The following is a 15441-nucleotide window of genomic DNA, read 5'->3' as shown; positions in this document are numbered from 1 at the left end:
CAGTAAGTAGGGAATGTGTCTGGGCTTTGGAAAGGATATGAGAGAAGGAGAGAGGGCTCATCTCCTGAGCATAGCAGGAGAGGATGGACACCTGAGTCGTGACTTCCCTGATGCAGCAGAAGAAACAAAAAACAAGCACAAGTTAAGATCAAAGCCAACTGCTCCCAGCCTCGATGTGTGCTGTCCTCTAACTGCAGCTGGTTTATTATACAAGGAATGCTGGAAAACAGTCCCTGTGCACCAAGAATAGGGAGGAAACGGGCAGCACATCCCCCCAAGCCCCACAGCTGTGTTGTGCTGGGGACAGCCCCTGGCACACAGCTCTGATGGCAGCTCCCGCATTCACCCCATTGCTGCCAGTGCAGCGGCAAACTGGGGGTCCCTGGGATTCAGAGCATCCCTGGTAACACGTGGGCAGAGTTCAGAGATGGTATCCCAGACAGGGACCATGCCAGCGGGGCAGGCCTGGCTCTTGCCTGCCATAAGTGGGAATCCTCATGGCTAAGAAGGTCAGGCTGGACTCCCTGCTGCCTGCAGTGGAGAAGCAGCCCTTAACAAACCAAAGGGCAGTGTTAGACACCACCACTTCCCTGCTTCTGACTGTCACCTTGGCCACATGAGCTCTGGGTTGGTGTAAATCACCCTGGACTGCACACAGATGCCCCAAGGCACTTTGCTCCAGGTTTCCATGCTCAATCCCCACAGGTCAGCGATGCCCGGGGAGGAAGGAGCGGCCGCTCAGTGAAGCTGCCACACGATGCTGCAGTGAGCACAACATCACTGCTAATTGTGCTGCCAACCACCCCCGTGTGCAGCCAGGGGAACGGGAGACTCTGCTTTTTGGAAATCCTGCGCTTTAGAGACAACAGCACCACCTAGGACCGTAGGAAAAATTACTGAAGAAACCCTGGAAAGGCTTGGGAGAGGCACGCAAAAGAATGTCAGTAGAGACAGTAGAGAGAAATCTGCTGTTGCACAGCTACACCTGTTTGTAAACAGCCTCTTTGTTCACCAAGGTGGGATTATCCTGACATGGATTTACATGCTGCTCAGATTTTCACTGTGCACACTGTCAACCAGAGAGGTGCCTGACACAGCGAGATCCCGCTTCACCTGATGCCAAACGTGTGTGTGGCAAAGTGGGAGCATCCACGCTTTGGAAAGACCTAGGCTTGTGGATTAGGGCTGGTTTAATCACAGAAGTCACAGTCCAGATTGCGTGCAGCCAATCCTGCTCTGAGCGGGGGAGAAAGTGGAGGCAGAGAATAGAAACGTGCCAGGCATGTCTGTATTTTACACACTCTCTTTGGTTCACCGAGGGCTGCAGTAACCCCGCGTGTGACAGCAGCGAGCGGGCAGGGGCTGCCAGGGCTGTGATTTGCGAGGAGCACACCCCGCACTTCTGCCTCCCAACATTAATGTGAGCTGACAATGGTAGAGGCCTGGGCTCACATGACTTTAATCAGTGCTGCCCTAAGCCATCAGAATCACATTAATTATTTCAGGGCTTTCTTTTTGGATGAGCAGAGAGCTCGCATTAGGAGCAAGAGCCTTCTGCTCAGCCACTTCCTAAACCTCTTGCCCAGGTTTGCAGCGAGGTGGGCTGTGCCCAGCTGCAGGTTTTGGCACCACCAGGGACTGTTGGTGAAGTTTCACACCATCTTACAGCACGGCAAATACCTCACTTGCTTTGCTTCCCCAATGCTCCTGGCAGATAATTTTGTCTCTCCCCCACTCTCAACAGATAACTGCAAACTTTCAGGCTTTAGGTATTTCATTCCCTTTAAAAATAAAGCATTGCTTTTTGTTGCATACAAATAGCACATTAATTTCTTCCATAATATCATTCATGGAGCTTTAATGATACTTTAGATCACAGCTTCTGGGCTGCCAGCTAAGATGCTAAGATGTTTCCAGGTAACAGCTTTCCATGGAAATACATTCGGGGGGACACAAAAATATTGTTCTGTTATTGCTTTTTTAAAAAATGAGGAATCTTATAGCTGCAGGACAATCCTCCTCAGTATGGAAATGCCTCCAAGCAGGCTCTCGGACAGCTGACTGTATTCCCTGGGAACTGTAACCATGCTCTGATCATGCTTTGTCTCTCCCGACAAGGTGCATGCTTTCCCATTCTGTTAATAATTCAGCCAAGGGTTCTCAAGAAAACTCAGTGAGTTAATGGAAAAGGTTAGTGCCTAGGAGCACCCGACAGGAATTGGTACCCGGCAAGAAGGTGGAGCCTCCCATCTTTCCAAAAGGAAACAATAGCTTTTTTTTTTGCTTTTTTTTTTTTTTTGTAAGTTAAACGACAGAGAAGCTCATCTGTCAGGGAAGCGGATCTGTAAACCTGAGGCTTTATTTGCAAACAAGTCCCCCTTCTGTACTGCATCTCCCTCTCATCTCCCCCATGCAGCAGGAGCCGTGCAAGGTAATCATGGTTGCAACAGAAAGACAACTTGAAACAATCGAGACCCAGAAAGCAAACAAGCCAAACTCATGCTTTTTTTCCTTTAAAGCAGACAAACAGACAGAAATAGTAGCTGAAAAGTGCTTACCGACTTTGGGCTCTTCTTTGGGACTGGCAGTCCTGAAAAATGGCAACAAGGGAAAAATAAACATTAGCATCAAGCGTTACCTTCCCTTAAAGAAAAATCCCTAGGTGCATCATCCGAAGGTAGCCATCTGCAGAGTCATGTCAGCTTTCGCTCTGGCATCGGAGTTACCAGTCTGTTCATATCGAATCAAAGCCCGGCGAGAGGCAGCGGCAGCGGGGGGAGAGCTCTCCCTGCATTAGCTATGCTGACTTGTGCTGCAGAGCCGGGAGGCTGCGAGAGAAACCCACAGCCCTCAGCGCCTGCCTGGGCAGAATCTCAAATGCTCCCCTGGATTACAGGAGACTTAGCTCACAATTAAGCTGAGGCTCTTTGCTTTTGACGCGATGGCTCGGCGATTCTGATCGGACCAATCGCAGCGGCGCAGGGGGAACAGGTTGATTTTTTAAAAAGTATTTCTCTAGAAATTGATTTTGATTTTTTTTTTTTTTGAAGGGAAAATGTGCATTGGGCTTGAGCCGAGAGGTGTGGGCTGGGCGAAGGAAAACAAAAGCATGAGGAAGAATAAGCTTTTCTCCCTAAAATTATGAATGTTACTGGAAAAACACACGTTTTCCTTCCTGTCCATCCTAAGTGTAAACCTTTGAAGCCTGAGGTTTAATCTGTTGGGTACAATTTCAGAGATCTGTGGCTTGAGAACAGCACTACCCCTGACCCCTGGGAGGGGGATGCCAGGGAGCTTGGAGAAGGGGGGCTTACACGGATTGCAGGTGATGTAGAGGAAAAAAGGAGGGCACCAGGAAAGGTTTTTTCGAGGATAATTTTGCATTTTGAAGCAGCCTCTTACTCAGTCTGTGATGAGCAAGAGAACTCAAGTGAGATTTCAATCAACTACTTGTGCATAGAGCCCAGTTGCCAGCAGCAAAGGAGACACTTGTCTGGGGATTTAGCTACAATGCAGGAAAAGCTCGTTCTTGGGGTCAAGACCTCCCTTTTTCTTCCCGCTGTCGGAAGAGAGAGGAAACCCCCCATATTTTTCTCTGCGTGACACTCCAGAAACAAACATAAACCAAAACACAGATTACACTCCACATTAAGTGCTCAGTAATTCAGATGCTTGAAATCTGCTTTTGTCTTTAGGATGTGATTTATGTGGCATTTATGCCGCATTACGTTATCTACTTTATGCATTTTGTTTATTCTAAACCCCATGCCCTCATCTAACTTTTACACAGAGAATAAAATAAGCTATTCAAGTGAATTACAAATCTGTCTAGGAAGATGCTTATTTTAAGGTAATTTGGGAGATGTTAGCACTGAATAGGGAAGATCCACAATTAAAAGTGATAATCAGAGCTCACTTTGGTGCTGCTCTCAGACTGGGATGAATACAGTAACGAGTATTTTAAATGAAATCTTTGCAAGCTTTTGAGGAATATCTGTACTCTGCATGTCACTCTGATGCATTCCCAGCCAATAGCTGATACCCCTCCAGGCACTGATTGATTGAGGGACAATGAAACATCAAACTGTTTGAACTAAACAATCAAGACTGCAGCTTCATTTCTGCTGATGGGGACTGTGTTTGTGTAATACCCTTAAAGAGAAAAACACGCATAACATTCGTGGCAAGTCACATTTTTAACAGGCATCATTTATCACAGAGATAAACACACAGATAGATTCTCCTCTCTCTATCTCTCCCTCCTTCCACATGCATGCACACACGTTTACTCTCCCTTCCCAAGAGATGATCTTTCCCATTAAATCAATACATAGAACATATCCCCATGTACGCACGCACCCTTGATAGACCAGCATGAGACAGAAAGGATTTAACAACATTTTAAATGTTCCCTCCAAAAAAATAAAGCAGAAATTCAGATGAACTGCTGGGTCAAATTGTATCAGAATTCTGTCTACTGCATCACAAGCGTTAAATGCTAAAATTTAGTAAGTACGAACCACTGAACAAACCTTTCCTTCAAAGTTTGTCATTAATGTTGGCTGTTCCAACCCCAAAGAGACAGAAAACAGTTGAAAAATAATGGAAAACACATCAAGGCTATTGTTTGGTGGGTCCTTCAGAGGCCAATGAATCTTAGTGTCACTGCTCTGTGCCAGACTGCTGCAGAACAAGCAATAATTTACTTCTTACCAAAATAAGTGACTGCAGAACATGTTACAAATGTTGGTAGTTTTTCATGGGACAAGCTTATAGTCAGGGGAATAACCTGCCTGTACACTTTCCTGTGAAAATATTATTTATTCATCTAATTAGGGTCTCATTTTAGAACTCCAGTTCCTGGCACAGCAGGCCAAATGAGCAAATGATAGCTATAATGGGGAGTTTTCACGCTCAGATGATGGAATGGATGCCGTATTTAACAGCAATGAACACAAAGTGCTTGAATAACCCCCAAATCCTGGGAGCTCCACGAGCAAGGAAATGCCAAGCTTTTCCAAAAAGCTTCTGGAGAAAACATTTCCCAAGCCCATGAATTTGGGATAGTGACAACTGCAAATTACAACACTGGCCTTAGGATTCCATTTACATGTCCCATCACTGCTCATGCCATGCCTTGCTAGGAAGCTCATCCTCCTGGCTGCCCCATTCCCTCCCAAAGCCTCACTGCAACTTTTTCAGAGGTAAATAGGTAAGTGCATCTTCTAAATTTGGGGGCTTTTGGAGATACAGATTAAAGATGGAAGAGTCAAGCAATCACACAGGGCTGTTGTCACCACAGAGTTAACAATGTTTTAAAACAAATGAGCACATCTGGTAAACAATGTCAATATGACCTAAAACCCCTTGAATGGGCTCATTGTAGCTACTTACTAAATGTGCCTGGAATTAAATTAATTAGAAAACACAAATTACTTCCCTCTAAATAACAATGTAATAAAGCAACTGCTTAATGAAAAATATCAGTGATCAGTGAGCAATCCACAAGAACAAAAAAAGGGATTGTAATCAAACTAAATTCACAGACCCGTCAGCAAAGCAAGAAAGACTTCATACGAGGTTAGTCAAAAATGAGTCAGATGCAGGGATCTAAATTAAACTAATTATCACAGAGATTATTACATTTATCTTAACAAAACCCTCTCCCTTTTCTCCCCAGTACTCCCTAAAGCTCTCTGTACAGCTGGCTGCATCCATCTGCTCAACTACATTTTGTAACATAGGGGGAAAAACGCAAATCATTAAGCAAGTTTTGTAGCATGACTTCAGCACTCTTCATGCACATGAGGAGCTGCACTTCTGTTGCATGACACTGTGTTATCTTGTGAGTGATGTGACACATGAGTTAAATCCGTAATTCAGCTTATTTCATATTATTTGTGTTAACTGTGCAGTCTTGAGTGGTAAAACTCTTGGGAAGCTATAAGTTTGCTAACCCTATTTATGATGAGTTCATGGAAGAACACATGGGACAATACTTGACCCCAAGTGTTGCTGTTTCCAACATGCAATTTTTAAAATAAAATTTAAAAAAAAAAAAAAAGTTTTTTTTCCTCAACTCCTTTGTTTTTATACAACCTAAGTAACCTAAGTAACCTAAGCCACCCATAGGACAAAGGCTCCTGGAGCTGCTAAGAGCCAGTCTGGATGTCTGACTAACACCTTATGTATGGCTTACAATATCTGTGTACTGCTCAACATTTTTTCAGTTTTGGGGTGATTTTGCACATGAGAGAGAAGAACAGCTGTTTCTAGATCTTCACTTCTCAGTGTTTCTTCACTCTTGCAACCTGAACAGCCTATGGACCATCAATAACCAAGAGCAAAATAAGCCATAGGTGAGTTTAAGAGGAAGGGTCACCCATTAGGTTTTGCCCTTTTGCCTGTTACCTGCAGCCCAGAGTGCACCAGTGTTGAAAATTAATTGGAGATGAAGAAAAACACAAGAAAATAAAGATTTCGGACTGTGTCCCAAGGTTAACATTTACAGAGGAAACATTTCTGCTTGGAAAAAAAATAAAACCTTCAAGCTTTCTAAATAGCACTAACATGGTGCTGAATAAAAAGCAAAGGCTGTATCAGAGAAAACAGACACTTTGAAAGATGAGGTTTAGGTAAAGCACCAGCGTCAGGGGGTGCACAACCATATACCAGGCATTGAACATTGATTGCTGCTTTCTGTGAGCAAAACGAGGAACTTTAAATAATTAAAGCTAATGGCCATTAGTGCTGCTGTGGGGGGAAGGGGACAGGAGATTGGTGGTGACAAAGCAATCACCTTGATTCCGCATGATCCATTGCCAAAGAATTTCTAATAAAGGACAAATACTATTTCAAAGAGTAGATGGAAGTTCAACTTCTCCAGACCAGAACAATCTGCAGAAAAATCAAGAAGAAATCCCCTGCCCTACCAGCCAAACTTTTCTGCTCGTCATCGTGATTTCCATAACAAGAGTGTCACTGCATTAGCAAAAATAATTAGCTATGCAATACAAGCTTTAAGCAAGAGAATAATTTACACTGCAGTAATACAGCCCTGCCATAAAACAAGTTTGGTAACTACCAAATGCAGTGAAAAATGCTACATTTCTAATGCTAATGCTTAATCCTAATGCCAAGAAAGCAATGTTTTGAAGAGATCATCTTGGGCATTATTAACCCACTGTCACTGACAAAAAGCATAATGAGGCATAGAACATTATTGTCATTAAGAAGAATTTCAGTTCTAGATGCTCTGAAGATGCTAAATTTTATTAGGCTCCCTCATTTTTGGTTGGGATTATGAGCAATTCCTTATCATTAAAGTCTCAATCATATTTTCAGCATCCCAATTGATTTTAGAAGTGATAAAAAAGATATAGGCTAATAAAATGCTATTTAATTACTATGGAAATATAAATTTAACTATGCAGTAATATATATATGTATAAGATAATTCCAAGACAGTAAGATAATAAAGAGATTGAGAATTAGTGTGACAATTACCCATCTAGCCTATGGTTGAAAGCATGTCAGCAGTTCTTGTATTTTTATTTTGAAGCTCATTAAATGAAGTGCTTATCATAAAGCTCAAGCTGTCGGAGTCATATGCTTAGATGAAAACCTTTGTTGATATTTAAACAAATATGTACATAGACATTAAATTTCTGAAATCTCACAAATTTCAGGAGCTAAACACTAGAATTGGAAAGTAATGACAGACCTCCACGTTCTTCTTACACAGGTAAGGGGGTGTGTACACACAGTATTCTATTTTTCATATACATAAGCATTCATGTATGGCTATCCATAAGCTCAAGCTTTATTTCTGGAAACCCTCTCATAGTTTTTGGGGCATGACCATGGAGATGCTGAGGGGCAGTAGCACCTCCAGGCAACCCCAGTGCCACTCCAAACTCAGGAGAGAGGACACTGGAGAGGAGAAACCATATTTTGCTACAGTCACATCTGCATTTATCCTGCCAGTGAGAGCGTTTGTCTTCAGACTTACCACAGCACTGCTACAAGGTGTAAATCCATGTGCTCAAGCTGGGTGGCTGATGGCAGATTCTCGTGTTTCATATCTGCTGAGCAGCTTGCACAGAGGCTCTTGGCATTAGCTGGGTGCTGTTATTGATATGTAACACCCCTTAATAATGAGCTAGCATTTACAGAACGCTCAGGCAGATTCAGACCTGGGCAGTGCACATACACACATGGCACGCTAAAAGGCTCTACTAGAGGACAATGGTTTTATGGATGTTTTCACAAAACACAACTTTATTATTATTATTTATTATTATTCTATTAAAATAGATCAGTAACTTGATATAGTTTCAAGGTAACCTGTACATCTCAGAAACTAATCCTCAAGCACGGAAAGGAGACTTCTGAGGACTGGTATTTGCCTGCATGTCCCTACCAACATCACCTCCATGTGCTCCCAGCCAGAGGGTCCTGACCTGTCCCAGCATCCTCAGCCAGCTGTGTCACCTCCCTCAAGCTCAGCCTTCCCTACCAAATCTGTCTGGCCTATAAGCCCTGCCAAACTCTTAAGCCCAACTTATGGCACACTGCAGGTCTTCTGGCACAAAAGGCACAGGTTAAGCAAGTCTTAACCTGTGCTGGTATAACCTAATTACTATCATGATCACAAAAATAAATCTGAGACAAAAATAAACATTAAAACGAATGAACATAAAATCCCAGTGCAGAATGGGAAAAACATTTAAATTCAGAATGGAGAGACTTAGAGACATGCAGACAGATATTTAAAAGCAATCCATTTCAAAACAAAACCATTGACTAGTCCATTACAAACTCATCCTTCTTCCTCAGTTTTGCCCACCTGCTATTGCTTTTAATGACTCTCCAAATGTATTTAATTACAGTGATAAACAAAGACCTTTCTTGGATTTCTGACACCTCATTACTTCTGTTATGGCTGGTTATTATAATGCCAAATCAAGGCAGCAGCTATTGCACCTACCTGCAGTGTGGCTGATAAAAACTCATTATTTACTTGCACACCAAAATGTCACCCAGGCAGTATGTAAGGGTAGGAGGAAAAGCTGAGTGGAACGAAACCCTCCTTGCTGCACACCTCCAGGTCTGCTCCATTTCCTGCCGTGCAAATCCTGATGAAGATGTGGGAGGCACATCTCCAGCTAAATCTGCCTTATCTAATGCACAGTATTAGGTTCTGCTGTGCCACCTTGTGTTACATCACATCACATTTGATATAAAACAACACTGTGTGGGTTTAAGTTGCTCCACTTACACCACTTCAGCATTTAATACCAAAACCAAATCAACATAAGGTGAAAAAAAAGCACAAACTTTCAAAACCTCAAGCTAAGGAGTGGGGAAAAAAACAAACAAGCAACCCATTAGGAAGAGTTTCAGAGCTCTCATCTTTCATTTGATAAGCAACCTCCTGTTTTGTACTCGTTTCAGAGCCTACTGCTTTCTGCAAGATAGGATGATTTGGGCAATAAAACCTCCTGATGAGGGGATTTCAGCCATGTTTTTTTTTCTTCCAGCATTCAGCAAATGCTTTGGTTTTCTTACTGATGCTAAAGCAGATCCAGATTTCCTGCCACAGAAAGGCAGCCATGCGTGTAACGTGCACGCCACTACTATTGTGCTGTCAGCACGAAGGACGACACAAAACTGACATTATTTCCCTATTCCCAACATGTTAATTGTTCAGCTCCTTAGTAAATAAAGCACAGGTTTCCTCCTGGCCTTAAAGCTTGCTTCATGAAATAGCAGAAAACTTTAGAAGATTACATCAACCCTTGAAATAAATGCAAAATGTGTAACAAAATGCTGAATAATGAATCAGCAACTGTTCTATCCTATTTTACACTTCCAAGCAACTCTGGAGCTCAGATGACACATATATCTGGGGGACACAAGCTATAGCATAGATAGGCCATGCTGCCACAAAAATCCAGGGTAGCTCATGTTAAAGCTGATGCTGACCCAAAAAGCAGATTTCACATGCATCTCTTCATTTGCTTACTCATTTCTAGGAGAGAATCAGTGCAAATGGAGCTAATGAAGGGTAGCTGAGGGGAAAACACTTGGGCCTCGAATGCCTAACAGATTAGTGTCAGCAATTCACATGTATCACACCAGCAATAGCTGGAAATTCTGCAGGCAATTAAAATGTTCATACCCCAGCAATGCAGAATCTCCCTCATTATCAGAACTGTAATATTATAAAGCTGCTTGTTTTGGAATCAAATGTTCATAGAACAATGTGCTTTGTCTGGAGTTCCTTGGCCTCCCATGGTTTAGGAAAGGCATTTGGGTATGAATACTAGAAGCTTGAAATAAAAAAATCAAATCAAAACAAACAAACCAGAAAGAATTCTGATGTGGTATCTTTATATCTGGAATTTTGGGAGATTAAGGTAAGATTTTTGCACATGTGGGCTTTTTGATATTTGGGTTTATCAATTACTATTTCAACTGGATGTCTTGCACAGAAAAATTCCAGCAGGACCTGGCAATGTTAATTCATTAGTTCATTTATTTATATGAACATTATTAACATACATTAAACTATTTGGTGTCTGAGCAAGCTACCAACAATTACCCTTGTGGCTGTAGCATCTGTAGGCATGAAAAACCTGGGTGAAACCCTGCTGCCTCCTGGAGTCTAATGGGAGCTCTGCCATGGATTTGAGCATCACCAAACCCCCTCCCCCTTTGTGTTTTTGGTAAGCAAAGTCATCCCAAACCTCACAAATTCAGATCATCAAAAACAAACGACTAATGTCACTAAGATTAACACCTGTAAAGCACTTTGAAGGAGAAAAAACACCACATAATCCCAACATATTACATTATTTATAAGACGACCTGATTTAAAATGTTAAGTTCGGCTTATTTTTATCACAAAGAGAAAACAAGTTTCTGCTCGCTTGCTTTACAAAACCAATTACAGTGATCAGTGTATGGTGCTGCATAACAATACACAGCATTGTCCCAAAAAGGCGTATCTAACACTCTGGAGCTGCTGCAGGAAAATTAACTCGAACACTGGATTGAAACACATGCACATAAGCAATTCTAATGAGGGGTATGAACTTCAAACTTCTTATTAAAAATACCTTAACTTATAACATTTCCTTTATTTCATCTTTTCCTGACTTCAACTGATTTTCCTATGTGCTCCTTGATACACTAGTGCCTAATCAGAATAAGGCTGTGAGAGAATAGTAAATGTTACATCAAATGTGCTTTAAAATCTCAACAGCTTCTTTTGGTGTTAGAATATAACTCCAGTCAACAAAGAGAAGAGAATAACAAAGAGTGACTTGGTGGTTTGAAAAAAAAATAAAAAATAAAAAATTCAGCTATTCCCAACTAAAGGTTCCCCCAGTCCTGCTCCTGAACTGAAAGATTCAACAAACAGGTTTGGTGGGATACCTGAGTAGAAGGTACCAGGAGCTTTGGTAGCTGGTGGTGATGGACAGAAGGTAAGACAAGGAAAAAAGAGGCGATTTGGGAAGGGATTTTTAAAAAGTTTAGAAGTCAACTGAGCACACCAGAGGGCAGGAAGGAATTAGATCTGCCCCTGATCTGGAAGGAGCTGCCACAGGAAGACCAACTGTAACGGCGGCCCATGAAGGATGCCTGGCACCAGCAGCTCTGTGCTCAGCCAGATGAGGTCCAGGGAGTTCCTAGATACAAACACAGCACAAAGACCTCAGTATAAAGCTCTGGTCCCTCTGTCCTTGAGCTGAAAACACTGCTGGAAACGGTGAACTTTTCTTTCCATTCCACAAGCTTTGGCACTGTCAAACGTGCTCTGTGGTAACCATCAGATGACTCCCAGGTTGTGATTTTTGTCCCAAATGCAGCTTGGGCTCACTTTCTCTCTAATTCAGCAGCTGCTAAGACAGTTTGAAATTTTCTGGCAGCTCAATGCTTAAGTGGCATGACTTTCAAGTCACTCTTCACTGCAAGCCTAAAGGGTAAACAGAAGTGAGTGGCTTGTTCAAAAGAGTTCAAGTCTGCACTGAATAGCTGATTGCAGCTCTAATTATACCATGCTTTTACATCATTAGGGACAGCAAATGAAAAGGAGCTCTAATTTCATCCCTTCTTTTTTTTCCTCTTACCACTCAGTGATCCAGCTTTCAGCTAAAGAAAGGAAGAGAAAACTTCATTTCCAGGTGGGAATTCCAGAAAGGGAAGGTCCATGTAGCTAAGGAGACTAAATACATTTATTGCTTTAGAGCTTTGTAATTTTTTTTTCCACTGTTGCAAATTTTTGTTGTAGTTACATGTGTCACAAGGAACTTCTTAAACCTACTAACCTGAGGAGGTCATAATATTCCCATAAATAGGGAGTTTACTATGGACTTTTACATAGAAGTAAGACTCAGGTACCCACTGATGGGCATTTAGACAAGCAGATGCTGCATTGATTCCTCTTCCCATAAAACACATTTAGTTTTGACACTCCAGTATATATCTACATATCTATCTAGCATATGTATTTTTTTCAGAAGATGCATTTCCATTCCCCAGTTTAACGTGACTGTGGCACCAGGGAAAGCAATTAGAAATGGCACTGATTTGCACATGACATGTGAGTGACATTTCACCTGTGTGCCATTACTTTGATCTGGAGCAAAGTGGGAACACACATCTTCCAGGGGATTACGCAGATCAGGCTCAAGGTTTATGCTATTTTTGACCTTCCAGTGAATGAAGATGCATCTAAGCACTAACTGTGAAAGCTTTGAATGTCAATTGTCCATTCAAACCTGCATGAACACTGCTCAGTGTAGTTCTTGGAACTGAACACAAACTAAACATATTTTGGTTAACCTGAAGAATGACCTAAAAATGGAGGAAAAGGGGAAAAAAATAATCCTCTTTAATCAGAGGCAATTCACAAAATATAAAATACATGAAAGTTTTCACTGAAACAAATATTAGATGTTAGTGATTCCAAAAAATGCAGCACAGTAGTTTTGCAGAATTCCTTGTTCTGGCATATCCCCCCACCTGTCCCAACAGACACAGAATAAAAGTCCCTTGGGAAGCAGGGCAATTATTCTGACAAAATGTTTCTTTTATTATGAATAGAGTCTGTGCAGAATGGAGAGGTATTTGAGAACTGCTTATTTCAGTTGGTTACAGTGCATAGGCAAGGCTTCAATGACTAATGGATTTCAAGTGGCAAATAATATTACCTTGTTTCTTTGCTTTTTAAGTTTTTTTGGCTTTTTTTTTGTTGAAAGTACTTTATGTACTTGGTAGGTTAAAATAACCTTTTCAGCTACAAAAATTCAAAAGAAAGTTGTACCTTTTGTGGCTGCATTAGCAATAACTCTTTAAAATAACCAAAGTATGTAATCATAATTTCCAGTGCAGGGACAAAAACATATGCCTAATTCTGCATTTTGTAGCAGCAGCACTGGTTTACTTTCAGGTGCAGAGCTCTCAAATGGTCCTGCTGGGTTATCAAGCATCTCCTCTGCTGCTGCAGGCACCATGTCCTGTCCCCTTCAAACGTGCTGAGCTTCACCTTCAGGCAGTAAAGCCTTCATGCCTCCTCCAGTTTGACTTACAGGCTCTAATGGCTTGGCACTATCTTCTCATTTCCAGTTTAAATTACTCACAGCCAAACAACACACAGTTATTCAGCCAACTCCTTCATTTAAGTACCTTCTATCTTTCCTGCCTAATAAAGACAATAATTATTTTGTCCCCTCTGTCCCTTCATTTTGCCAAGCAAAAGCAGCTTTGCCAACCAACCCAATCAACCCTCTGCACCCTGGGAAGGATGAACTCTTTGTGAACCCCTCAAGATCAATGAGTTTTATCCAGTTTTATCCAACTATAGGTGAAACAGGAAAACAACAGCAATATGATTAATCCTACAGAGCAGAGGAGGGAGAAGAAAATTTTTAAAAAATTAAACTAGAACGTAGAAAAGGTAAATTTTCTATGAGGTCTCTGGAAAGCAAATTCTCAGTGATCTGACTTTGAAGTGATGTCAGAGTGAAGTCACATCACTCAGTGATGTGACTTTGAAGTATTTCTCCCTCTGCCCCAATCCTGCTAACGCTTTTAGATTGCACATAAGCACACAAAGGGGGCATTTCAGCTTCATCCCTCCAGAAATCATCCTTGTGTTCCTCACTCAGAGGCAGCAGCAGGATTTGCCCTCTCCCATAAGCCAGTGCTTCAGCTGAACCCACTTCACAGTAAATATTTTACAGGCTGTTCTCAGCAGCTCTGCGTTTGCATTTCAACAATTAGACCTCCTTGTTGGGGGTGCACCAGCAGCTTGGAGCAGGCAGAGCTTTTCCTGTGTATTGCACATCTCTTTCTGATATTTTTCTGCTTGATTAGTAATCACTTCTAAAAATCCTTTTGACAGCTCTTGAATACAAGCCTTAGTGTGGCAGGGATGCTTCCTGCACAGCAGGGCTGAATACAAGTGCTGGGCTGAATGGAAGAATGCTGACAGCATCTGAGCACTTTCCTCTCTGGACACCAGAGGGAGGAGGAGGAAAGGACAAGCGACAGAGAAGCTGAAGAACAGCTTCAAAAGCCCTGAAGGAGCTCATCAGACACCCGAGCCAAATACATTTCTGCAATGGGACCAAAATAAATAGCGGCGCCTTGTCTGGGGATGGTGCTGCTGAGGAGAGACTTGGCAGGGGTAACACAAGGTAAAGTTACAGGGGAAAGGGCCCGAGTGCAGCAGCACTGAGTGCCAGGTGGATTTTAGCCAGTTACACCTTTTGTGTTTTTTAAATAGTTTAGGTTGGAAAGAACCTTTAAGATCATCTAGTTCCAACCAGCCTGCTGGGCACAGGACACCTTCCACTATCCCAGGGTGCTTCAAACCCCATCCAGCCTGGCCTTGAACACTTCCAGGGATGGGGCAGCCACAGCTTCCCTGGGCAACCTGTGCCAGGGCTTCACCACCCTCACAGGGAACAGCTTCTTCCTAATATCCAATCTAAACCTACCTACATTCAGTTTAAAGCCATTCCCCCTGTCCTGTCTCTACACGCTCTTGTGAAAAGCCATTCTCCAGCAATCTTGTAGGTTCCTTTAGGTACTGGAAGGTGCTGTAAGGTTTCCCCAAAGCTTTCTCTTTTCATGTTGAGCGCCCTCAGCTCTCAGCCTGTACTCATAGCAGAGCTACTCACGTCCTCATCCCTGTGATCATCTTGGTGGCCTGCTCTGGACAGGCTCCCACAGGTCTGCGTTGTTCCAGTGCTGGGCCCCTGAGCAGGATGCAGTGCTCCAGGTGGAGTCTCACAAGGGTGGAGCAGAGGGGCAGAGTCCCCCCTCACCCCCAAGGAGCTTTGGGTGCAGTCCAGGACACGGCTGGGTTTCTGGGCTGTGAGTGCACATGGCTGGGGCATGTCCAGCCTCTCATCCCCCTTCATCACC

At 42.6% G+C, this 15441-nt stretch overlaps 1 protein-coding gene across 50 annotated transcripts in view; it reads right to left on the bottom strand.

Annotated features, from left to right (window-relative positions):
- Window positions 1-15441, bottom strand: part of MAGI1 (membrane associated guanylate kinase, WW and PDZ domain containing 1) — a 323880-nt gene that overhangs the window by 31698 nt on the left and 276741 nt on the right. For all 50 annotated transcript variants that reach the window (XM_086845076.1, XM_086845046.1, XM_086845074.1 and 47 more), the window contains one exon: window positions 2559-2590. In XM_086845076.1, the coding sequence (XP_086701202.1) occupies window positions 2559-2590 (32 nt within the window). The remainder of the gene's footprint in view (window positions 1-2558; window positions 2591-15441) is intronic.

The sequence above is a fragment of the Cyanistes caeruleus genome, chromosome 11 (genome assembly GCF_971803275.1).
Source record: "Cyanistes caeruleus chromosome 11, bCyaCae1.hap1.1, whole genome shotgun sequence".
NCBI lineage: Eukaryota > Metazoa > Chordata > Aves > Passeriformes > Paridae > Cyanistes > Cyanistes caeruleus.
Note: the sequence above shows the minus strand (reverse complement) of the source record. Positions and strands in the feature narration are given on the sequence as shown.